The sequence below is a fragment of the Schistocerca serialis genome, chromosome 3 (genome assembly GCF_023864345.2).
Source record: "Schistocerca serialis cubense isolate TAMUIC-IGC-003099 chromosome 3, iqSchSeri2.2, whole genome shotgun sequence".
NCBI classification, from domain to species: domain Eukaryota; kingdom Metazoa; phylum Arthropoda; class Insecta; order Orthoptera; family Acrididae; genus Schistocerca; species Schistocerca serialis.
In genome coordinates, this window is record NC_064640.1 from 89,929,975 (window position 1) to 89,957,534 (window position 27,560).

At 37.1% G+C, this 27,560-nt stretch overlaps 1 protein-coding gene across 14 annotated transcripts in view; it reads left to right on the top strand.

The window, feature by feature from the left end:
- The first annotated feature begins 6,639 nt into the window (after window positions 1-6,639).
- LOC126469755 (CTTNBP2 N-terminal-like protein) overlaps window positions 6,640-27,560 on the top strand; it is a 224,879-nt gene continuing 203,958 nt past the window's right edge. For 4 of the 14 annotated variants that reach the window (XR_007586065.1, XM_050096972.1, XM_050096971.1 and 1 more), the window contains exon 1: window positions 6,641-7,060. Coding sequence is in view for 11 of the 14 variants with exons in the window: in XM_050096972.1 (XP_049952929.1) it covers window positions 6,935-7,060 (126 nt within the window). In the remaining 3 variants the exon portion in view is untranslated. Of the gene's footprint in view, window positions 7,074-22,483; window positions 22,575-27,560 lie in introns of all 14 variants that reach the window. The other 10 variants (XM_050096978.1, XM_050096981.1, XM_050096979.1 and 7 more) reach the window with 6 other exon arrangements.

Below are 27,560 nucleotides of genomic sequence, written 5' to 3' on the forward strand. Positions count from 1 at the left end.
ATAAGTCAGACAATAGACTTAAGTTTACATGGAATGTAGTGAAATGAATGACAGGACAACCTGTCACAGAACAGGATAACACCACTACTGATTTACATGGAAGGGCTATAAATGATCAGTCACAGATGGCATGTATGTTTCATTATAATTTCATGAATTCTGTAGAAAATATGGGACAAACAGACTGAAAGAAAATCAAAGCAGTGCTTTGGTAAAGTAAATCAGATGAAATTCAGTCATATGAATGTCTCACCTATTTCTCCTTCTGAAATTGAGGAAATTATATATTAGCTCAAAAATCAAAGCTCATCTGGATTTCATGGTCTTTCCATCACAGCACTAAAGACTAACTCTAGACTTGTCTGAACAGACCTCGAAGGCCCAACACTACTAAGCCACTGCTGTGTCATCCTCAACCTAAAGGCATCTTTGGATGCAGATATGGAGGTGCATGTGGTCAGCATAATACTCTCCTGGCTGTTGTCAATTTACGAGAGCAGAGCCACTACTCTTCAGTCAAGTAGCTCCTCAATTTGCACTTTGAAACACTGCAAATCTTGAGGAGAGTCAAATCAGGAAGTTTACATTCTTTGCATATTTTCATTCAATAATGTTATCTGGAGTAATGTTCTTGGATACATAATATTTAAGAATGTCTTAGCTGCTCAACAACGCCCTGTCAGAATAATATCTGGTGCTCAGTCATGATCATCTTCTACACAACTGTTTAGGAAGTTGGTCATTGTGACTGCTGCATCACAGTGTATTTACACCCTCACAAGGTTTGTTTAAATAATCCACAGCAGCTCAAAAGGAACTATGATGTCCACACTTGCAACAAAAAAAGAAAAAATGATGTTCAGTGTCCCACATTAAAGCTATATTTAGCATGAAAAAGGTTGCACAATGCTACTGCCAAAATTTATAATCAAATATATAAAATATCTGACAGATAGCTAAGTTAAATTTCAGAACAAGCTAAAAAGGACCTCACTGACAACACCTTCTGTTCTGTAGAAGAATTTCTGTTCTTGTAATCTGTAAAAGATGCTGGGTAATCAGTACTAATTCTTGTTAGTATTAAAAAAAACACTTGTAAATAGTAGGCATGTAGCCATATTTAATGCGAAGGTGTAACTTATAATTACATATCATTACGATTAAAGCCAATTCACACTGGCCATCAAGGCACCGTCACGTCAGGGTATAATCACGCTGCCCATCACGCCATATCACGTCAGTTCAATTCAAGTCATGAGATCTCAACTCATATGATTATCCTCAAATGCTTTTTTGCTGGAATTGCGGTCTTTGCAAAATGATTTTTGACTTTTTTACACATGAAGTGCACATACACAACGTGGTAGCTAATATAAGTGGATGCTGAAGCCCACATTTGTATGAAAATGACATTTATCAGACTCAGATGGTTTGCAGCTTGCAGGGATGGCTTGTATATTAGAGAAGGAAGTCAGAAGCGTGAAAGAAGAAAAAAAAACAGAGTGTTGGTTCGAAAAATGTTATTATGGGGTACAGGAGGGAATTTCCACAGACTGTAGGAGCTCAAGGAAGAGGGCTCTGCATTTTATAAATATTTTAGAAAGTCAAAGTTCCAATTTTTTCATTCATTATGTCATATTGTACCCATAATTGTTAAATGGAACACAGTGCTATGAGCTGCCATCACATCCCATGATAAATTAGCTTAAGATTAAATTCTGTTGCCAGTCCAGTGCGAATATTAGTGCAGTAGTCATATCTCTCTCAGTATCTTTTCCTTCAAGATTTGTGGATTTTCTTTAGATCTTGTATTTGGTTTTCGATAGTTCAAGCCCAGTATTGCTACTGGAACCACATAAATATTGACCACTGATGCTAGCAAAACTGTTTTGCATGCAATCCAGAGAGCTACTTAACAGTAAATAAGCCTACCACAAACACAAATTTAAACAAATATTTCTAATATATTATTTGATGAATACTTCACAAAAAAGCATTTTGCCACTTTCCAGTGTCTGAAGGTTTCAGTCCATTTCTATATCAAACATTACCAATGTGTGACAACATGCAAATAAATTTCAGTTACCAATCAACCTGATTCTATCCAAGTAGTTTTTTCACTTCACGTTGCAGCCATGTTTCAGTCAATTTCATTATAAAATATTAATTATGATACAGGATGTATAAAAATCCACTTTATAAATGTAATAGAGTGCACGTAGTTTACTATGCTCATATTGTACAAATCAGACTGGTGCCTCAGTTAATCTTTTATTATTCAGTATTTAGAAAAGGAATAACAAAATGAAACAACTTTCAACATATAACAACAATAAAGACTAGCAAAGACTTAGAATAACATCTGATGCCAACTATGGTTCAAATGGCTCTGAGCACTATGGGGCTTAACTGCTGAGGTCATCTGTCACCTAGAACTTAGAACTACTTAAACCTAACTAACCTAAGGACATCACACACATCCATGTCTGAGGTAGGATTCGAACCTGTGACTGTAGCAGTCATGCAGCAGTTTTCAAATCTAACATGACAGTATACTTAAAGAAGACAGTTTTTGATCAGTATGTCCTACCAGTTTTAACATATGGGTGTGAAACTTGGACTTTAAATGAATTTTTCTAAAGGAAACTTAGAACTGCTCAGAGAGCTATGGAAAGATCAATGTAAAGTCTCACTAAGAAAGATCGACAGAAAAATGTAGACATTCGAGCAATAACAGGAGTAAAAGATATAGAACGGGTTAAGACTCTAAAATGCCAGTGGGCGGGACATATTGCATGAACGAAGGATGGAAGATGGCCAAAATTAATTTTAGAGTGGAGTCCCAGAGAAAAACAAAGACCACCAGGGAGACCACCTGATCGCTGGGATAAGGAACTCAGGAAAGTTGTGGGCTTCAGCTGGCAGAAGACAGCAGCGGACAGAAAACTTAAAGAGGCTACATCTTGTGTAGATTGAATTAGCTGAACAATAAATACCGAACAGAGACAATCTTAAGAAAATAGCAATAAAAATACCACATTTTGTAATTACTGCCTCAGAAAGAATACCCAAGCTGGTATAAAAACACATAAACTAATAACCATTGATATAGAAGAACCAAACGATCTGTCAATATATCAATCATAATCTTCCTCAGTAATGCGCAAATAATTAATCATTAACTGACATTAACAAGAAACTAGCAGACAGGCCACAAAATTAGTCACTCCTCATATCAGCATTAATCCCGCAAGCCTGAGAAAAGGTTTTAACGAAACCTTTGAAATGTAACAATTTTCAAACTGGACAACTCTTAATTACTGTCAACACATTAGAAAGACTCTTGTTAGGAAAATCACTGTATCAAGCATGCAGTGAATCAGTCTTATCTAAATAATCGTACATTACAACAAACACTTTGAAATGTGCCACCTTCAAGAATTCATAACAGGCAAATAACATAGGTGTATTAAAATGATTCTGTCAGATACTCGTCACCTTGAGTACTCCATGAATTGGACTTTACAGAACAAGCATACACTAAAACAGTACCCTAAGAATTAAAAGACAAAATATATCTTCTCTTACTCTCTGTGTGGAGACAAGAGGCCAAGTTTCTCTCACAATCACAACTTGTCCACACCAGATATTTCTCGTGGAAGATAAACTACAACTGACATGTCTTATTTTTCCGCTATAATATGCATCCACACTTAAAAGTTTGGAGGGTGATAGAGTGCCCCACCAAATAAGCTATATCAACTCAGCCAGGGCTAATGCATGCCTTCCAGTACAACCATCATATCCAATTATTGGAGCTGTTCTGCCATACCACCAGGACTGATAAACAGCTTGGGCAAACGATTCCAGAGACCAGCAGTACAGGCACACTGCACAGTCCAGAGTCTGCTCAAGTTCACCATGACATCATTAACTGTCCAGCCCTGTTCAGACTGTCATATGCCACTCCGCCCATCACTGTGCCCTCTAGCATGCACCAGCGCCATGTGACCTCATCACACAATCAAGTGGAACAGACGACATCTCCATCCCTACAGAAGGGGGAAAATAGTAAATAGATGGCACCAGTGCTGACGTGGAACACCAGACATGTAAGTATGTAAGTTCCTGAATATAAGAGTTACCTTATTTTTCTTGTTTCTTGTTCGTAAATGGTAATACCAAGACATATCCAAATTCCTTGTAAAAGTGGCCTATGAATGAATAAAGCTGCTACACTACTACTAGTACTACAAATACTCCTACTCTAGCTAGGTAGAGGTCTTTGACTGTCTCATGACACCTTTGTCAAAGTTATTCGACTGGATTTTCCCAGTAGATATTTGCCTAAGCGAAGGAGAATTTAAAAAATTAGAAAGTAGGACAGCATCCTGTGCAGACTATATAAGTTACAACTAACAAGGAGAGGTCACCACTTTTTGAAACCACTTATATGGTTGTGTAGATTATGGTCCCATGTATCACACCATGCAGTCACAGTCATATAAAAATAATTATGGCACTCATTTCTACAAAAATGTAAATAAAACACGTGACAGGACTCATGCCCACTACTTTCACCATACTGTCCAAGTAACTTTTAACACTACGTAACAGTGGGGTTTCAAGGATCAACCTTGTTATTGCAGTTTTAGTCACCTAGTGGACCACAGGAAATTATGTTGATTGTTCGCAAACGAAGACCCAACAGAGTAAATGATTACAGGTTGTGATATAGTACTACCTAGATGTAGAACTCTGATCTCAGAGCATGGGACTTACTTGTAGGTGTGCCTGCAGATTCTTGTCTCTTACACAGTCCGCCATTTTGTAGTTATGCAAAAAGAATTTCCACTGGTCTGTACATGAAATAGAATCCCTTTCTTATTACTGGCTTTGAACTTCATATCAATAAGCGGTGTAATGGGCTCGTGTAAGAGTAAAATCGAAAATAATTTAATTTTGTTTTCCCGTGACATTTCTTGGCAGCCACATTGTAGCTACGCAAGAAACGAAATACGAGTAACTTTGGCCGCCATGTTCAGAGAGCTGGAGTTTGACATCCATATAGTATAGAGATCAGTGTGTAATACCTTGGACCGTAACGTACACAACTGTATATGTGGTTTCAAAAAGTCAGTCTCACCCTTCGAGGCCAATGATGAGCCAGGGGCCACGTGGTCACTCATTAAGAGATATTTCAACAGAATACAACACCGTACAACAATCACCTCACGGTGGCTACTACTCAACCACGATATTATTGCACTTGGCCGTTATCAGAAACACGCGGTGACGTTACAGTAAACAACTACAGTTGTGTCGAAGGGCCGGCCTGGGTGGCCGAGCGGTTCTACGCGCTACAGTCTGGAACCGCGCGACCGCTACGGTCGCAGGTTCGAATCCTGTGTTGGGCATGGATGTGTGTGATGTCCTTAGGTTAGTTAGGTTTAAGTAGTTCTACGTTCTAGGGGACTGATGACCTCAGAAGTTAAGTGTCATAGTGCTCAGAGCCATTTGAACCATTTTTTGTGTCGAAGGAAAACGTGTCGCATAGTCAATGCTTTCAGGTCAGTATACTACCAACGCCGATTACGCTCTGGCCAACAACAAACAGATCGAAGCACTCACACGTGCAATAATATGGTGATCGGCTAATACATTGTGCAGAGTTCTGTATTAGACCACTGATGTTAGCTGTGTCCCGACACAAAACATGTGCAGGCTAATGTAGACCGACTCCTACCGACTTCCGGCGATACAGAAATAAGTAGCCCTTGTTCATCTCTTTATGTACAGAAAACCTTTATAAGTAAGCATGCTTATCAACAGTTCCTGTCTTAATAACGTGTAATTTGTCGCAAGAGATAAGTTTATTAAATATTGTCATATATTAACCATTGTAAATAAAAACGTTTGAAAATGTCAGCATTTGGTCACATTTTATTCGTATTTATCGAAAAACATTTGCGTTTGGTTGATGCGAGGATGCGTTTTACTAAAATCTAACGAAAAATATTTCCATTTCGTTCAGTTCCGTACGGTGTACAAATAAATTTTAATTGGAGTTATAGCAGAACTTGGTTCGAAGCTTTTTGCGTTGTATGGTTAAAAATATTATATAAATTTAGTTTTGAAACTTCTTACTGATACGGCAATTTTAGTCACTTATTTCCTGAAAACAGGGCACATGTTGAATTCCTACAATAATATGGAACGTTGGATTGTGTCTGAACAACAAAATGTTCGGGAACTGAAGTCTCAAGCAGGGGACTGCGTTCATATATTACGGGAATCCATTCTGCGTCTAGAGTGACAAACATTTCTTCATAGTTTTATGTACATAACCCTGTATTTCAACTTGTTTTGGAAACACTCTGTTGTGCAAGACCTTTCCTGACGTCGTTGTGTAACAGTTACAACGCAAATGAACAGAAAACTGGCACTCTACCGCTCATTTCTTATTCATACTTATGTAGTTAAAAATAAAGTATGTTTCCATTTATAGACTGAAAAAAGGATGGATGAATATGCTGTAATTGCAGTGTTAAGCGTGGAGATTGCTATCTTCTGGTTGCTGTTTGGAATTATTTAAGTACGATGAAATACATGACAATTTTGACCATAGACTGCTATTCAGCTGTAATAAATATGATGCGTAATGGGTAGAATATGGGAATAAAAAACAAGATTCGACTGTAGCAAAGGTGCCAAAAGAAGGCTGCCAACACACAATTTTACGAAGTCTTTGTAGCATTCGTATCTTTGCCTAAATGCAAGTGAGATTGTGTCATGTGTATGGTGCTACTGGTGCGGTGGAAAACGTATTAGTGGTTGTGGGTGGTTGGGTGTGCGAAATGTGGAAAGTTCGATGAAACATGAGAGACAAAAACGCGTAGAACGGTGTCCGATGATCTAGGAAAGTGGTTTCAAAATGGCCACAAACACAAATGCAACAGCAGAACAAAGCGAAGTTACGATGACAAAGTCGCCGCACAATCGCCAAGAACAGACACCAAATTTTGAGCCACTTGATAAATCATCGAGTAACACTTTGAAGGTACCTGTATTGTGTATGTAAAAAAGAGTGTATATACGTTTTTCCTTGTGTATTCCTAATTGTAGTGCCACCTCAGGGATCTCAATTGCTGGAATCATGTAAATAAAAATTTAATAACTAACACTGCAAACGGTTAAATACTTTCGTATATCATACTACCTCCTCAGCTGCATTTTTCCAGAAAAACGGACTTTTGTTTCAGATCTAGACAAGAGTGAACTGTTGTGGTCGTGTATTTAAACGGATTTTTTTTTTTTTTAAATCACTTCTTGACAAATTATTCTCATGGTCGCCTGTAGGAACGTATATAAAAAGAGAATACTCGCAGGGTTAAATATGTGTGAGAAGTGCACACAAAGCCACAGTTGTTGACATGTTAATTCTGAACTGTTTGTAATGAGAACATGATAAACATGTTAAGTAAGAACTTCCATTATTATTTTATTTACTCATGAGGATGTAGATAGCTTTTAGGCTACATAAGGCGGATTCCTCAGTTGTGTAGATACAGTAATCCATATCTGTTAAAATACAGTTATTATTGGCCAGTACATAACTGCATATTTACATATAGGTACACGGAAAGACACTTTTCATTCAACATATGGAAGCTATAAAGCAAAATTTACTGTAAACATTAATGATGGTTGCTACTCGTACAAGCGTTTACGAGTTACAATCGTTTATAGCTAAATTGAAACATTACTATTCAGTTATTCAACAGCAATGTAGAATGGTTTTTCTTTTCAGTCAGTGTTCTATAACCTTTCGGATTTTTTAAATTGCCTGCTGCCGCACCTCCCCCTGGTAATTTCTTAATGAGTTAATGCTGACAGTTCTATTAGGATGTGTTCCATATGAATGAACTGTAGTAATGCAGTAAGCATCCATTTTTAATCCCAGAAATGAAATTAGGCCTCCTAAATTTCATCACAATGTTGATCCATATGCACTTCGAAAATTTTTTATTCATCTGTGTAACAGTTACATTTTGCGCCTCCCTCCCTCCCCTGGGCTTCTGCAATTTTAGCAGTTGAGGTATACATACATGTTATACAAAAAGATTAGATTAGATGTTCTTTTCATTCCAATTGATCTATAGCGTGGAGATCATCCAGGATATGGAACATGTCAAAAGAACAAGAATACACAAGAAATATTTACAAACAAATTTCAGCACACTACTATACCTTTCAGAGCTCTCAGGTGATGGAAGTGGCATGACAGAAAAAAAAATTCATTTATGATATAATAAACACTTAATAGAAAAATCATTTTACAACATTTATTTACAGTTATCACATTACTACACTGAATTTGTTTGCTATATTGAACAGTTTTTTGAATTTATGTTGCTGTCTTGATTATTGACTATGAAAAGTGCATTAAATTTGAAGTACATTTTGCTATGGTATTGGTCAATCTGATCGACAACCTTTTTCATCTTCACATCCATTGGCTATGCTACCTTGCAACTAATTTGTCATCATTCCCTTTTGCTCTCTGCCAATTATGTGTTCCTTCTTATTATTATTATTCTTTTCCCCTCAGTGAAATGTTAATGTTGTGTTATTCAACATATAACCTTCTGTTTACTGAGAAAGTGCTATATATAAAATGCTGTGTACAACACCTGTTGTATATATGTAGAATCTGTTCATTTTAGTAATCATCTCAGTACTTTTACACTAGTTGGTGTCAAAATATTAGTTAATACACTTCCCAACTTTGATCAGATTTTCTTGTTTGATACACAAGGACTTGGAAATGTGGGTTATAGAAACAGTTGCATAAAACATTTTTCACACAGATGTGCAAACTCAAAATAAATATTGTATTTGTTAAAAAAGGAAAAAGGCTTGTTATTAAGACGGTCCACTTAAAGGTTTTGTGTACAGTGTACTACTTAACATTTAAATTTCCAGTTTAGTTCACGCTGCGAACAATCGAAAGGGATTTGTGGGTAATAAGGAAAAAAATGGAATCCTTATTTGTAATTTTCTAAATTATCCCAATGTTGTCAGTAATTTTTGTCGGTAAACATCTCCACCTTTACACTATATAGCTCCATTCACCCATCACAACCAAAGATATAGAAATGTCCATGTTGAATAAAAAAAGTCTCATTGTATTTCACCTTATTAAGTCATTGGTTATTTCATTTTTATCCATTAGCCAAACATCATGTGTGTTATTTTGATGAATTGTGTCATATAAAGTGTACATAATCCATCAATACTCTGCCATTCAGGCAACTTTTGTGTGACATACTTATGTATCTTATTGATACCAGTGATTCTCTTATATAGTTTTGCTTTAAAAATCTTGAGATTAAAGCTCATTTTTGCCAGTGTTTGCTTTCAAATATGTTTCCCAGAAAGGATTGTGGCTTGAGCAAACACAATTTTCTTGTTTTTAACCCATATGTGTTTGGGTCGACAGAAGCGTCTGATCCCACGCGTCGGCTTTGACCCGTGACGTAAGGGTGTTGTGTGTGACGTCACGACGGCGCGGAGTTTGGTTTGAGTGTGGCTGTCTCCAGTTCTGTTTTATCTTATTTTATTTACTTTTCTGGTCTGTTCGTTCTATCTCGTGAGATTTTTTTAAAAATTTAAAAACACTTATTACTTATTTTAATTATCTGTTTCCTCGAATTTCTGTTTTAGTTTATTATATTTATCTTTCTGATCTGTTTGTTCTATCCCGTGAGATTTTTTTTTTTTTTAAAAGACAAAAAACACTAATCAGCTACTGAAGCATCTTTATCTTCTATGGGTTGCAGGGGTTACGACCCCTGGGGTGGTGGGTGGGTATTCATGCATGGCTGTCTTCACTTACACGTTGTAGCTACGCAAGGCGACTAAATTTGTTTATATTTAGTTTGCCCCCCACCCAAAACACCTCATTTCCCGCGCTTGTCTCGTTAGTATCATTAGGCTTCTTGTGGAAAGTGTGTGTGTTTGTTTTTGTTTCCGCCATATTTGTGATGTCATGGGTCAAAGCAGACGGGTGGGATCGGACGCTTCCGTCTTTCCATGTGTTTCAATGAAGTATCAGCATCATCAGTGGTTTCACTTTATTTTCCGTCAAATAATGAGTAAAAATGTGTGTGATACAGTTCTAGTATTATGGTTATTATGTTCATAGCTTTTTAACAAAATACATACTTTAATAACACATATTGATGTTTCTGAAGCTATCTGTCTGCAGTACCGCAGATAATTTTTGTACAATTCATCATCTGCAGCTAATTTTCATTATAGACATAACATACTGTTCAATAGACATAATGTGCTGTAAAGACATCCTAATTAATTGCGGATGAAAAATTGTTCAGTCAGTATGGCTTTAAATTTACAGTTCACCTGTGTGCAATATGGGGAACTGGTTAAATCACTGAACATTCATTTCAAAGGACAAGAATTCAAAGTCCCATCCAGCCAACCATTTTTATTTACGTATTTTTTTTTTTCTCTCTCCTGTAGTCATTCATTTGCCTTGCCTAAAAGACCTTCAACCTCATGCAAAAAAGGTAATTGCAGTTCTCTTTTCTGATGATGCTGATAACTAAATAAGTGTTACTGCAAAGGGATAGTGAGGGTGGGGGGATGTTTCCTACAATAATTGGGATATTTCAAGAGGTCTTGAATATATTCTGAGTAGAATGTTGTGCCTAAGATACCATGGATAACAACCATTGTGTGTCTGTACAGGGGAAGAAAAAAAGGTTTCTTAAAAGACTGGTGTTTAGCTGCAGGCTCAGCTATCGTTTCATGTTAGTGTCTAGTTTGGTAAGTGGAAGAGGGGTTGATTACTTGTTTTATTGGAATCTGTGGTGTGGTGAACTATTGGTGGACTGAAAACTGGTTAATCACAGCGTAAGATGTAAATGCTGTTGGAATGCTTAAGTGTAATTTTACACTTCTTAGCTGGCTTTGAAACACCTGGAGGTATTCGGAAAAGTTCAGAGCAACGTCATCTATGAGAAACTAGGGATGGTCATTACCTTCTATACTGTCTAAGACACAGCTTAACTGCTGTAAAACTTGTAAACAGCTACACACAGATGCCCATGATGTGTATGATTTTATAGCTTGAACTGTAGTGTCAAAGACATTGGAGGGAGACTTTCTTTGTGCTTGGGCAAACTACATTGAGCCATATTTATGTTTTGTAAAAAAATCTTGATTGATGTAGAGTCATAAAGCTAACACATTTTTCTCAGGAAAGTGATTTGAATGTGAAACACTACTTGGCAGATGGTTCATTGACCCATATTTTAACTATTCCTCTACCATTCCACTTATGAATAGCACATGGGAAAAACAAACTTAATTGTATCAGTGAGAGCTCTTATTTCCATTATTTTATTAAAACAGAAATTTCTCCTTATGTAAATTGGAGTCGGCAAAATATTATTGCATATGCAGGAGAAATTTCATGATTCATTCGTTGTGAAAAGGTCCAACCACAACAAGAAATGCCTTTCTTTTAATAATTGCCACCCCGACTTGTATTTCATATCCACAACACTCTCTTCCTTTTTTTTGTCCTCTGAGACTCCAATCTGTTGAGGCTCACATACCATGGAACAGTACTTCAGAAGAGCACCATCTCTAATGACTTTGTTGTTGATGGGATGTTAAACCCTGATCTTCCTTCCTTCCCTACTTCCAGTAGGGGATGAGAATGTGTGATGTAGGCAAGTCTTTAGTTTGCTTTCCCCCCACAACATTTTCTATGTGATCTTTCAAATACAAGTTGTTCATAATTGTAATCTCTAGGTATTCAGTTCAATTGACAGCCTTTAAATTTGAGCGATTTATCATGTGTGATAAATGTAACAGATTCCTTTTAATACTCGTGTGTTTCACCTCACCCTTTTCCTTTCTTTAGAGTCAGCTGCCACCTTTCTGCACCATGCAAATATCTTGTCTAGATCATTTTGCAATTGGATTTGACTTTCTGATGACCTTACTAGAGAGTAAACAGCATCATCATTTGTGAACAATGTAAGGGTGCTGTTCAGATTGTGTCCAGAATAATTTATATATTTTAGGAAGAGTAGGAGAGCCTCTAACACTGCCTTGGAAATTCCAGTTATCACTTCTGTTTTACTTGACTTCTCTTGTACTTGATGACATCCCATCAGTTACTGGGAACTGTGATCTGACAGGACAAATTCAGTTGCACAACTGTGGTGATACACCATTAGACACCCAATTTGCTAAGATGCTGCTAGCAAAGAGCAGTGTCAAAAGCCTTCTGGAAATCTATAAATGTGTAATCATTTTGAAATCCCCTATCAGTAGCACTCATTACTTTGTATGAATAAAGAGGTAGTTGTGTTTCACAAGAATGTTGTTTTCGTAATCTGTACTGAAAATGTCAATAGATAATTTTCTTCAGCCTTTTAGATGACTCACTACAGAAGTGCACAATTCAATGTATAACTAGAGTGGTTATTGAAGTGTACTCTTGTTACAAATGCAATTAATTGACTTCATTATAGTGCTTTGGGCGTTTGGTAATCACTTCTGCAGAGTATGTAGTTGAGCCTTAGGAGGTATTGATATTACTGCAGTACATTAATATTTTTATAGTTTGTAAGGGAATGTTTTCATTTTGGTATTGTAAATGAAAGCACAACCCCAGTTATGGTAATATTTATCTTAATCTAGTTGAAAACAAATGTTTCATATTGGTTGTATTGGAAACAATATACAGAGTGTGTTCAACTGACAGATGCAGTGGTGGTACTGCACCTTTCTCTACTAGTTTTCTGCTGTTCCTCTTCACCATTGTTTTGTTCACAGTCTGTAGTTTGGTTAGTAGGAGTCTCAATTTTAATTTCTCTCTGTGTGCGTCTTTTATTTTTGTTCGCTTTGCAATATGTTATTAATTTAAGTCTTGTATTATGTGCTTTATCTGCTACAGCATTTGCCTTCTTGGGACTGTCTTGCTTTTTTCTATTATCTAACCTTTTAACTGACAGTCACCATTGTGTGTAATTTATTTCAGTCTATATATTTACACACTTTGTTGAGGTATTGTTGTCATTTAAATTCACTGATTGAGCCCCACTTCCTCTGCACAATTTGAAGTATTTTAATTTTGTATCAACAGTTAATCATGGTAGTTACATTGTGATAGTCTCCATAGTTCTTGTTACTGTTGCTTCGGAGATCATGATTTCGTTTCTTGGTGTCCCCCTTTTTTTTGTCATAATGGTTAAGTGGAAAGGGAAAGAGATATATTTAAGCCCCAGAAGCTTGCTGCAAAATGGCACAAACAAAATTGTTTCTCATTTTGTCAAATGCAGATGAATAAAAACAGTCAGCTTTTATCCTTTCCGCTCCATCACCACACGGCACTTGACGTTGCGGATGCTGTTTTGCACTCCAATGTCGAATCTGACTGTACTATGCATCAGTGCTGATAGTACTCCCCTCCAAGGAAGCCTACATTAACTCGGTGTCACTCTCTAGCAGTTGTATTGAGAAAAAAGTTGTAGTTATTAAGTTCGAGTTAGTAGGTGTGAAATGGCTAGTTCCTCATGCACAGTAATGTCTGAGGAAGAGATTTTAGAGAAATATCTTAGTCAAAACAAGAATGACAATGTTTTTGATGATGGTAATGATTCAGTGAAACAGTCTGAGTGAAATGACAATGGAAATGGTCTACACTGGAGACTTCCAAAAGTATCGCACAGTGAAAAGTTTTGTAGTGTAATGCATATGTAAATATATTTGAATCAAAGTGCAATTTTTGTATTAATGTATACCCTAATTGTTGGCCAGTGGCCTCACTGTTTCCACAAAGAAACTCTCACAATTCTCGGTGGTGCATAGGCCATCCAGGGTGGCTGTAATTTAAATAAAAGTTCCCGGAGACACCCTATGTCTGCATTATGAAGTCAAAGCAGAGTCTTGAGAGTCTTCAAATATCTCGCAAGGTTTTCTGCTGGAAGCTGAAAGGAAGATGTGGTCTTGTTTGTTAGTTAGCTTCCCCACCTAAACTTACTGCTTCCACTCCTAAATTTATGTGACATACCGTAGTATCTTGTTTTGATCGTGCATTAAATATGTTGTCTTTAAAACTCCCATGGAAAATTAAGAGGATTTTCTGGCAAGAATCATAACTTGCAATATGCTTACAATGATTCCTGGAGTGACCAGATGTGACAATGTATTTCAGTGATGTAGTTGCAGTGCAACTGCCATGTCATTTTTAGTAACTATTGTAAGCGTAATTTTTATTCATTCAGCCCATATTTATTATGAAATTTAAAGTTTCACTTTGTGGAATAAGGCATTCGACTGAACCATTTTTTTGACCATCCTCTATATTTTCTGTCATTTCCTTTTATTTGTTGATTGACAAGAGATATAAAAGCTGGCAGATGCACAAACGTGTAGAAACTGGTACTACTACTTCAGCAAAAGAGGATTCATATTTTGAAAGTGTGGGTTTCCAGTCTCGTTGTGCTATGTGTGTTTTATTTTTATAAATGCAGGAATTGAACTAGTGTTTAAGAATTAAAAATGTGTGTTACAATCATGGTGTTATAGAATGAGATTTTCACTCTGCAGCGGAGTGTGCACTGATATGAAACTTCCTGGCAGATTAAAACTATGTGCCATACCGAGACTCGAACTTGGGACCTTTGCCTTTCGCGGGGAAGTGCTCTACCATCTGAGCTACCCAAGCACGACTCACGCCATGTCCTCACAGCTTTACTTCTGCCAGTACCTCTTCTCCTACCTTCCATACTTTACAGAAGCTCTCCTGCGAACCTTGCAAAACTATCACTCCTGAAAGCAAAGATATTGCTGAAACATGGCTTAGCCTGGGGGATGTTCCCAGAATGAGATTTTCATTCTGCAGCGGAGCGTGCACTGATATGATTCATATATCAGCACACACTCCACTGCAGAGTGAAAATCTCATTCTGGAAATATCCCCCAGGCTGTGGCTACGCCATGTTTCTGCAATATCCTTTCTTTTAGGAGTGCTAGTTCTGCAAGGTTCGCAGGAGAGCTTCTGTGAAGTTTGGTAGGTAGGAGACGAGGTACCCTACTGGCAGAAGTAAAGCTGTGAGGACAGAGCGTGAGTTGTGCTTGGGTAGCTCAGATGGTAGAGCACTTGCCCGCAAAAGGCAAAGGTCCTGAGGTCGAGTCTCGGTCCGGCACGCAGTTTTAATCTGCCAGGAAGTTTCATATCAGTGCACACTCCGCTGCAGAGTGAAAATCTCATTCTATAACACCATGATTGTAACACACATTTTTAATTCTTAAACACTAGTTCAATTCCTGCATTTATAAAAATAAAACACACATAGTGTGTATTGTAAACTACTGTGGCTGTCTAGAAATGAAATCTTGCCCTTGGGACTTATGTGAAGAGCTTGTGTGAGAGCCTAAATTAACTACAATACAACTGAAGTGCAGAAGTGAAATAGGGACAAACAGCGATGACAGCTGTCGGCAGATGTAAAGGTGGTGTAGGGCAGAATGCAATTGATAATACTGCACTTGGGTAGTGCAGTTGCTGATAAAAATCTCTGAACAAATGAGTAATTAGTTTCATGTGTTAAAATATCACATATTGAGAACAGCATTGTTACCAGATTATACTGCTAGTCTTTTTTAACACATTTTTTAGGTCGTTCTGTTGCCCTTCTACCTATTCAGTACAAATTTTGCAATTGCTTTTGAGCTGATTTCCCAATGAGCTAGATACTTGACATTTTAAAGATAGCTCAGAACTGATGACAGTGCAATAATGTGAGGGTGAGAACCACCTACCTTTGATAGGGTGAAAATGGGGTGACAAGGAAGCATAACGGAGTTCCTGTAGGATGGCTGTGCTTAGCAGATTGCGCCACAACCTCTACAGGCACACTGTGCATAAATTCCCTGCTGCAGAAAGAGTCTATGACAGTCTATTCAATTTATTGATGCAGCTCTCTGACGCCGTGCAATTTCTAGCAAACTGGGTGCACGTGTAACTTAGAACCTGGAAAAAATTACTGTGACAGCAAGCCCCCTCCCTGAATCCCCCCCCCCCCCCCCCTCTCTCTCTCTCTCTCTCTCTCTCTCTCTCTCTCTCTCTCTCTCTCTCTCTCTCTCTCACACACACACACACACACACACACACACACACACACACACACAAACAACATGCAGCCCTATGAGTTTGTGAGGATGTGAAAACCTGGTACAGTATCAACCAAACTTGGTGTATACCTGACTTATTTTACTACTCTTTTTATTAACTCACTCTCATGTCTGTTCATTAGGTAGAAATTTTCCTATTGGTTTTAAATTAACTTCCCAGTGAGTTGGACACTTGTAACTTTCAGCATATTTCAGACTGGGATGACAATGCAATATTAAAGCACTTTTCTTGTGTGGTGTGTGGTGGAGGGTACATTGCATATTGCTGCCATTCCCCCTTTTTCCTGTTCCAGTTGTGAATGGTTTGCAGGATATAAACAGTTGCTGGAAGCCTACAATGTGAACTTGAACCATTCTAATTTTTATCTTCAGTCTTTTCACAAGATAAATATGAGAGGAGGGAGTATATTGGTAAAATAAGGTGAAGAGAAACTGTAATAAACCTGAGTTTTACCAAGTCTCTGTTGTAATTTCATCAAGATGTTGGAAATTGATTGAAAAATTTTACATGGAAAAAATGGAAATAATTATTTATTTAAAATGTAATTTTTAATATGTTTTATATTGGATTAAATGGTATAAAATAATTTTCCATAAAAAATTAACACTCACAAATTGTCAGAACTAACTGTAATGGTTAGGATTCTGTATGAGATTACACAAAGTTATTTTATACCATTTAACCTACTATAAAACATGTCATATTAAAAATTAATTTTTATTTAAATAATTATTCTATTACATCTATTTGTTAACTTTATCCATTGAGATGAAAAGTTTGAACTTCCAGAAGAAGCTATTTTTGTTTCCTTTAAGATTCAGTAATTATTTGCATTTTGTGATCAGGTGAAGTCTGTGAAGCCTGCTCACATTATTTACTTGCAGAGTAACTAAAAGTGCATTCTCTCGGTGCTGCCCTTTTTGATGATGATCACTAGGGATCAGTGTTTCTGTGATGGATGACATTTCATAGCTTTCAGATACCTGCTACAGTTTTATTGGTAATGCTTCCAGACTTGAAACATGTACATTTTTAAGAAATGAATTTGATGATTTTAGGTGCCATAACTGATACTTCAAAGGCAAAAGTCATTGGTCTAGTCTTGCTAGTGAATGGGTAGGTTGCAATGTTTTGAGACATTAATAGATCCTGAAGTTTTTTGCCTATGAAAAGCCAAAAATTACAGTCAAGAGTGCACAAACTTAGTTTACCAATACAAAGTTGCTGCCCAGACAATATTTTAAACAGACCTTACGCCGTCAGCAGCACAGTCATTGATGTTGTAAAGAGAGATTGAAAGCAACATACACAAATCACAGTGGTCATCATAAATGAATCCATCTGGCAGGGGTAGAACATTTCATTTTAATGAAATAAGAACAAAGTTGAACTGAGGTGTTACACCATGCTATAAATGGTGGTTGATGTGATGTGCTGAGAGATTGATGGTGACACTGAGTGTCTTGCAGTGATACCCTTTGTAACTTTGCTGTTTCTGTCTGCTCCACATGACCATCTTCATTGCTGTCTGGAGGTAATGTAGAATGATCAACCTGTTTCCGAGATAACCAAAAATTAGGTTCAAATGACTCTGAGCACTATGCGACTTAACTTCTCAGGTCATCAGTCGCCTAGAACTTAGAGCTAATTAAACCTAACTAACCTAAGGACATCACACACATCCATGCCCGAGGCAGGATTTGAACCTGCGACCATAGCGGTCGCTCGGCTCGAGACTGTAGTGCCTAGAATTGCATAGCCACTCCGGCCAGCCAAGATAACCAATCTCCCTGTAAACTAGTGCTGTGCCAATGCTGTATTGAGCATTTGTCTTTCCCATCAAGTGTAATAATTCCTATTGATTCATTGAAGAGAGAGTCTCTGTCTGTTGCCCTCTTGGGTTGAATTTTTTCTTTCAGTATCATACTGTAATTATATAGATTGCTTGTAGAGTTGTTGTCCTACCCGTAATTTGTTGCTTTTTCTTTTTTGCGAAGAAAATAATTTAGTCATTTAGTATTCTGCTGTGCAATAGACAGTTGGGGTAGGGAGATGGGTACAATTACCTATTCTAAAAATGGTCTACAAATTGTAATTTAAAATTCATCTAATTAGAAATAGATGTCTGTCCTTTTTATGACAAACAAGGAACAGGTGCAAAAAATTTATGTGAGGGGCCATTCCATACCAAGAAGTCCAGGAAAAAAAAAATGCTTGTTTGTCCTTCCTCAAAAAATTTGGTATTTACTGGATGAATTCCCTAATGTTTAGAGAACACAAAAAAATTTTTAAATTATTTTTTGTTTGTCATTTAGAAACAGTGGTCATTTTTGTTTCAAGCCTAAAGCAATTTTTTGCATTTGCAAGCAGCTGCAGTTTTTTGAATTATTCAGTAATGGATTGCCCTAGGCTTTTCAAATAAAAATAATTAAATTGAACACACCCTGGCCTACAAATTAAAACCATTATCACCTAACTGAACGTATTTCTTAATATGTTTTTAATAGCTCAAGGCTATCTAATCTAATCATTGTCTGGAAATTTAAAAAAAAAAAAAAAAAAAATCATTTTTTTTTACCACCAGTTTTCAAAGGAATAGTAAATTGTGAGCCTCAGTATTTTTTGTGCTTTTATGCTGTATAGTATAGTTCCTTTTTATAAAGTACCAATGATGATAATCTTATACCTAAAAAATACATATTTTAGAAAACAGATTTTTGAAGTTGTCATTTTTTTCTGCAGTATCTTTGTTAGAGGACCTAATAAAAACCTGAGAATTGCAGATGTAATAAACCGTTATGATATCAAACATCAGTATAAATTTCAACTTTCAAATACAACTAGAAGTTATGAAAAAAAATTTCAAATGTGAGTCAGAAATACATTTAACATTTGTGATATTAAGGCTGATGGAAAAAGTCAGTTACATAATTTAAACACATTAAATTAAAGTAAGAAATGATTATTTGCCGAAAGTTTCGATAGGCTAGGACACAGCATCTGCAAGTTTGTACTGTAATGGTGGTTTAGATAAAGAATTTTGTCTCACACAAGGAACTATAAAAGAAAAGTAGAGTCAATGTGCCATATCCTTGGTGTGTTGCTTGCTATTAAATTAATGGCTCTGAGCACTATGGGACTTAACATATTAAATTAAACAAAAAACCTAAGTGAAGGGAAAAAAAGCTTGTGCCATGAATGCAATAATTGAGAAAGTGGCAACTCTTGCGAGAATGAATTTGGAAGTTTCATTTCAAAAGGAAATTTGCACTAAACTAGATAGGAGTTCTACAAATGCACCAACTGAGCGTGATGATTTGCTATGTGGCAGAAACTAAATGCCGTATTTCAAATAAAGAGGACAAAATGATGATTATCTATTGCTAAGTTCTTGGAGTCAAGCAAAAGTTTATGATGAATTTAATGTGTCAGAATGTTTGGTTACACTAACGAGACAGTCAGTAAAAGAATAAGGCATTTTACCGGCATTACGAAGAAAAGTTCATCTAATTTGATAGCCGAAAACACAGTTGTAAAAGTTATTAGGTTTTATGAAGATGACAACAGCCATTTGATGCCGTGCAGAAAAGATTTTTTTATCCTGTGAAGGGAAAGAGTAGTAAATTTCAAGGAAAAAAGTTTAATATTGTGTTAATTAAATGAAATGTTCACTGAATTTAAGAGGGAAATCCCTGACATTAAAATTGGAAAGTCAGTATTTTGTGGGTTGAGACCAAAATAGTGTACTATTGCAGGGGCATGTGGCACCCGTAACACATGCGTTTGTTTGTATCACCTGAGTGTAAAGTTAATGATAAATGAGGCCAATCTGAGACTTGACCATAAAGATCTTAAGCTTTACTTGACATGTTTGAAGAATCGGAAGAAGATGAGTAGATGCCTGACAATATAGAATACCGTGGGTGACCCAAGACAGAACAGAAATGGTGACAGTCATAAAACCATGAGAAGATTATTTTGAAGTGTTGGTAGCTAACCTTGAAAATCTGAAAATTCATCATGTTATTGCCAGAGCTCAAAGTAAATTTATGAAAGATCTTGGCAGTTGATGGATGCTTAGTTCCAGTCGATTTCTCTGAAAAGTATTCCTTTGTTGTTCAAGACAAAGTTGAAGGTTACCACTGGGTAAACAAATAGGCCACAGTTCATCCATCTGTGTTCTGTTATAAAGATAGAGATAAACCAGAGTCACAGTTTTTGTGTCATAAGTGGCCACTTTGAACAGAACAGAACACAACACAACACAACACTACAGCAGAACACACTTTTCAACTGCAATTAACAAACTACATAGAACTGCACCACTCTTTCACGAAAAAACTGACCTACTGCTCTGATGGTGCTGCAAACCAGTGAAATAAAATAAACCATACCATCTCCTTTCACAAAAAACATTTTAGACTTGGTGTAGAGTGGCACTTTTTACATCATGGCATGGGAAGGTGGTGTGTGATGGCGTCGGGGGCACAACAAAGCGAGCTGTCGCAAGTAGTTGTCTGCGACAGACCTATGAAAACAGGTAAAAGGTATTACCTAAGTTTTTGTAAAATGTGAGAAAATACAAGAACTCTACAGCAATGTCTTGGAGGAAAGGTTCAACACTTGTCACAAGAGTAAAAGCACTTCATCTTTTTGTTGTTTTATACCCCAGTCTCACAACTTGCTCAAATTGTAATTTCATATCAACATCCCAATAGTGTGTCTCCTCAGTGTGGAAAACTAGTACCACTGACACCTTTGTCTTTACATTGTGGCTTGTGTTTATAAAGAACAGTTTTGGATTGCCGTATTTGATAGAATTGGTTGTCAAAACCATGATGTGCACGTTACATTTTACCACCCACCAGGACCAAAGATATCGCTTAAAAATTTGAGAAGGATCAACTTTGGGTTGAAGCTCTCTATCTCTATCTCTCTCTCTCTCTCTATCTCTCTCTCTCTATCTCTCTCTCTCTCTCTCTCTCTCTCTCTCTCTCTCACTCACTCTCACTCTCTCCTGGAATTAACAACTGTGACTGGGCTAAATTTTAACCTAATGTCCAAATTAAGTGAAGAAATTTCTCAGATGTTCAATGAACAACATAGTAAATTCAAATAAGATGAGAACAATATAACGTAGTTAGTTGGCTCATTTTCAGTATAAAAAATAACAAATAATCGTAGATATGTTTAAATTAGGTAATTGATATACTTTATACCATTAGCCTAGATATTGTGGATGTTAAAAAACTTTTTTTAATCATATCAGTAATTTTTCATAACTTCCAAGTGAATCTCAAAATTGCAATTTGTACTGAAGTTTGCTATTGTAAAGGTCTTTGAAGTGTGTAATTTCCATATTTTTATCTGGACCCCTGACAAAGGTATTGCAGGCCAAAAAAGGAAAAAATTCAAAAAATCCATTTTTTAAAAATGTGTATTTTTAAAGTGTAAGCTTCTCACCATTGATATTTTATAGAAAGTAACTGTGCTAAATAGTGTATTAGCCCAAAAGTATTGAGGCTGAGAAATTACTCTTTATTTGGAAAACCAGTATCAAAAATTGAATTTTTTTTCATTTGTGACCAATAACTTTGAGCTACTAAAAATGTTAAGAAATGCATTCAGCTAGGTGGTTTTAATTTGTAGGCCACAGTTGCTGAACTAAATGCTTTTTATTTGAAAGTCCCAGGGCAACCCATTACTGAATAATTGAAGGAAAAAGAAAAAGAAACCCTCAAGTGGTATGATGTGACCCTCAGTTGTAATACTCTCTTTAATATGACCCAGATTACAGCACATACTATCCCATTCTTTTATGTTCTTTATTGTTCCCTATGCCTTGTAATCGCCCTTGCTTTCTGTTCCTTTAATTCTGTACTTACGGCATTCCCATGATGATACTGTTTACATTGCCATGTTCTGACAATTACTTGCCCCTTTTATTTCTTTATTTTCTGTGCTTGATTCCCAATCTTACCACTCACCCAGCTCTTTACTCATATTAATCTAATCTTTATCATTATTAACTTCAATTTTATACAGTAGAAACTTGTCATCATGCCATTGAAATATGCTTCATTCTACGTACGTGAGGTTTATGGACAGTTTTATACTGTTATAACGTTCAGGATTTGTAACTACTCAAGATTGTCCTGATCTATTACTGCCACCTGTGCTTCTAAGTCTTGTTAATAAAGTGCATAAAATATGTGATATTTGATCTGAGCTTGGTGCTTACAGGTTTTTCCCCTTCCCTCGGGCTATCAGGGAGTGGAATGGAAGGGATGAGATGTAGTAAAAGTGCCAGACTCTTTCTTCCACACATTTCACTGTGAGTTGTGGAGTATTACTGTAGTTGTAGTGTGACCTAAGTTTCTCATGATCTTATTGTGGGAAAAATTCAATTGTACCTTGACAGAATTCAGGTCTTAGCACTATAAGCAAAGGGTGTGTTAGTTATAATTCTTATTACCAGAAGATTTCTTCACTTAAGAGGTTGTGTGCACAAGTTAAAATATTTGGACATAACTTGTCAACCGGAGAGAGACATCATATAGCATTACTGATAACAAAGATGGACACTAGGTAATGGACATACGATTGTAGTGGTAATACATTCGTAAATATAAACAACTTTAGGAAAATAATTATTGTACTTACAACAGTCCAGTTTAACGTAGATTAAATGCTGAAGTCTGTATGTAAACAAGGTACAGTAGAGTCCCGTTAATCCAAACTAATTGGGATCGGACCTTGTTCGGATTACCGATTTGTTCATATTAGCCGGAATTATGGTAACGAGTATCTAGAATGAAGTATACCAAGCATATAAGTAGGTACATCATCGCAACAAATGGGAACAAGTGTGGGAACAATGACTCACTCTCACTCCCTGCCATTGTTGTTGTGCATTGTTGAGATCTTTGTAGTGCCTGAGGTCAGTGCACTGCCAGTTGACTCGCAAAGCACTTGGTTGTGTTAATTATTGATCGCTGGCACTCATAGTTGTATTGTATTCGTTCAGGTGTAGTGGTGTACGTATTTTCATCATGAGTAAGCAGAAACATACAACAATTACTCTCAAAGAAAAACTGAATGCTTTGAAGTGGATAGACAGTGGTGAGAATGTATCTAAACTGGCAAAGGAACTGGGTGTTGTTAAAGCAACCATTTGTGATTGGAAGATGAACCGAGTGAAGCTTGAACAGTCCTGTGCAACGTCTTCGGGAAGAACACTCTAAATTCGACAGACTTTGAAACAGTTCCAGTATGATAAAGTGGATGAAGCTCTTTTCCTTTGGTTTATGCAGGATAGAGAAAGGGGAAATGGTTATGAGTCTTTTAGTGAAAGTACGGGTTGGTTGTACAGATTCAAAAAACGTCATGGAATCAGTCAGCTAACAATTACTGGAGAGAATCTTTCTTCTGTCCATGATGCAATGAAGGAATACTTGGGTGAGTGTGAAAAAATGATAAGAGAGCGAAAGTATTCTGCCCAACAAATTTATAATGCTGACGAGACTCGCCTTAATTTTAGGGCATTGCCAACAAAAAGCCTGGCACCAAAAGCAAAAAACTATGCTCCTGGTTTTAAAATGTACAAGGATCGTGTGGCTTTATTAGCGTGCAGCAACACTGCTGGTAATCACAAGCTGCCTTTAATGCTGATCTGCTAGGTCCAGAGCTTTTAAAAACTGCAACATGAAGTCCTTGCTGGTATATTATCGCAACCAGAAAAAAGCATGGATGGATGGTAAGCTGTTCAAAGAATGGTTGCACGGCCAGTTTGTTCCCTTTGTTTGACAGTTTTCTAAGGAAAATCATTTGTCTCCCCGTGAAATCGTTTTGATTGATAACGCATCATCTCACACCAGCATTGAGGAATTATGTGATCGAGAAATTATGTGATCGAGAAAATATGGCAAAATTTTTGCCACTGAATGTTACACCACTTCTACAGCTGATGGACCAGGGTGTATTGCAAACATTAAAACTGATTTACAGAAAACAATTTTTAAGACTGCTGATCCAAGATGATAGCATTCTTTTAGTGGACAAAATAAAAAAGACCAATGTGAAGGATGATGTTTATTGGGCCGTTGAGGCACGGCAGAATATTTCAGAAAATACTCTGAGAAAATCGCGGAGAAAACTGTGGACATCTCTTGAATTTCAGGACATCCTAGTTGAAAATGAAGAGGAAAATCTACTACAAATGATACAAACAATTCCTGGATGTGAAGAAGCTAGTGAAGGAGACATAAATGAGTGGATGGCAGTGGATGGGGTATGTGTGGAGAACATTACTGACACTGATTTAGTAGCTGCTGTGACTCAAGACCCGGAGGAAGTTGACTGCTATGACGGAAGTGACAATGAGTGTGAAAGCTACACACAGTGACGTAACAGAAGCCCTTGACCTCGTGCTATGTTATTTGGAGCAACAGCCTACTGCTACACCTGCTGATTTGATGTTTGAGGCGATGGTGCAACTATGCGTCATATAACAGATTGTCTTAATTATGCCAAAAAACAATGACTGAGTTTTTGTCATCTAAAAAGTCCGCTGTATTTTAGTAAGTTTGACAGCTTTTATTGCATTGTTATGCATTGTTTAAACCTAATGTTTTCCTGCCAATTTTTCTAATATTGGTTTACTGCATTGTGTAAATTAAAATAGTGTGTATATACGGCAATTTACTGCACAGTTTTCCATACTTAGATTAACATTTTTCATGTTCGGATTAACCAAACGTTCGGATTTGTGGGACTCTGCTGTATTTGTCTTCTACCATTCAGTTAGTTTGGAATGGCTATCAAATTTGATTGACCTTTACATAACCCATGTGAAGATACAAATACACTGTGCAATACAGTTAAAGGGTCACAGTTTTGAAACACTGTAATTCTCTCCCATTGTGACACAGAAGTTTCAACGTTACCTCATAGGTGCTTACAACCTTCGTCAGTAGTGGTGCAGAAGTGTGGTGGTGCTTTGCGACATCACCTTGGGCTCATCGATGCTTCAGACAGCAAGTTGTTAGCACGTGGGGGAAAAAAAAAAAAAGGTTCAGAGCTCAGAAGTTCAAGTGATGTGTACTGTGGGTGTGTCACCCAGTGGGAAATTAGTCACACCTCCTCTTACCCACATTTCACCTCCTTCTTTTAATGCCTCTGTGATGGTGATCAGAACCACAATGCCCAGCATAGAAATCACATGATTTTCTAATGGGTGGTTGCGGAAAACTTTTCAGGTGCACCACTGCTCAGAATCAACGCAAAGAGACCCCAGGAGTTGGCATAAGCGGTGTGAGTAAAACCACCTCTACCCTTGGGGCAGTGATTCCCATAAATTTCATGGATGGAAACATCAGTCCACGGTGTGGTGAGTGACAGGACGATGTTTTTGACAACTTTTGACACTGCTCACATCCCCTGGACAATTCACACCTCTCTAACAAGGTGAATTGCTCAGAGGGCGTCAACAGTGTTGAACTTTGTCAAGATCATTGTCCTGTTGCGCATCACACTTTGAACTGTGGTTTCTGACTGTGAACTGTGTGGGAATCAACACCTCTGCGGAAGTGGTGGTTTCTTTGACACCCTTTATGCTTCCTCTTGAGGCTTTTCATTTCGATTCTGAATGTCAGTGTGTTTGAAATGTTTTCCTTGGCCACTCATCTGTGTGATTTCAATGCTGGGTGTCGCTGTTCTGACCTCTATTGCAGAGGCTTCGAAAGAAGGCGTGAAATATGGGTAAGGGGGTGTGATGACCTTCCCATGTGTGTGACATCCTCAGTGACATTGGACAGAAGTGTGGTGAAATTTGGTGCCAACGTGACATCATTCAGCCACCTTACACATCATATTCACTTCTGAGCTGTGTCCCTTTTTTTTTTTCCGCGTGTGTTGACACCTTGCTATTTGAAGCTTCACTGAGTGCAAAAGTTATGTTGCAGAGCCTTATAGAGAAAGATTTTAGGCACCTTTGAGCTATATTTCAAAACTTCTTTGTCATGATTTGGAGACAATTACAAGAGTTAAAAAAAGTGAGCCTTTAAACGTGTTGCAAAGTGCAACTTGGAGAAAGCAAATTTCGTGCTTCGAAAACAATGCAATAAGATGAACCAGTGAGGGGGTTCCAGGGGTTTTGTATGTCAGATGTTAAATCTTATTGAACAAATATCAAGAACAAAATGGTGATAGCAGGGATGAATTGTTAATTTGATGACACTTTACCTTCAGCCAAAGGATCATGATGTAAGGAAATTTAAAGTCTTGAATAGCACATGAATAAGAAACCAGATGAGGAGAACAGCAAATTTCATTTTACTTACTTTTTTGTGCTGCAGGACATTATGAAATACTTTTAATTTAGCAGTTATGAGAATGACTCTTACAAAGATGTTTTGTAGTCTGCTAGATAGTCAACACCTCACTTCAGAGAATATTTAATGACAAAACTTGAACACATTGGAATAAAGTATTTCACCTGTGTTGTTAACTCTGTGATAGGAACCTATGGTTGCAATTCATTTAAGAGAGCAGAATTTGATGACACTGACATGCATTAGTTGAGAATTTAGTACAAAGTCTGAAAGAAAGTGGCAGATGGTGCATGCAGTTGTACAAACGGCTATCCATAATCTCTTTATTTCCACAAGAGTTGTGTAATAGTAACTTCAAAAATGGCTGAAAAAGGCATTGGCTACGTCTCGGATCTAGGACGACAAAACCAGTTGATTCCAGTTGCACTGTTTGTGATAGAATTGAATAACCTGCATATGTGAATCTGTAACAATAATGAGTGCTGTGGGATGATTCACTTCCTTGTGAGAACGAAGGATCTTTGCAAGTTAGAGAACATAAAAAAGTGCAATTTGAAGCTAAGAAATATGTCCAACTGTCCTTTACTTAGCAAATGAAAAGGCTCTAAAAAGTCTCTTATTCCCAGGCAATCTGTATCTTCCAAAGACTCATTTTGGAGTCGTCCACTCCAGTTGAAGTGTGATGATATGCTGGACAGATTAGGTGAGGTTACAGATACACAGCCAGAGCACTTAATATATGTTGGTACAGGTTTACTGTGTTAAGCACTGATCATTTTTATTCACTGACATGGCATTTTATTAGCCGCTCAACTTCATTGAAAAGACCAGCCTGGAGGGAAGTGACACTGGAGGGAAGTGCATTTCTTTCTTGAGGTTCTATTTGTGGGTAGCATACGGAAGGTGTTCAAAGTGTTCAGCCTGAGCCCAGTTATATTCATTACATAATTTGAGGAGTGATAAACATTTCAGGTTTATGTTTAATTTCT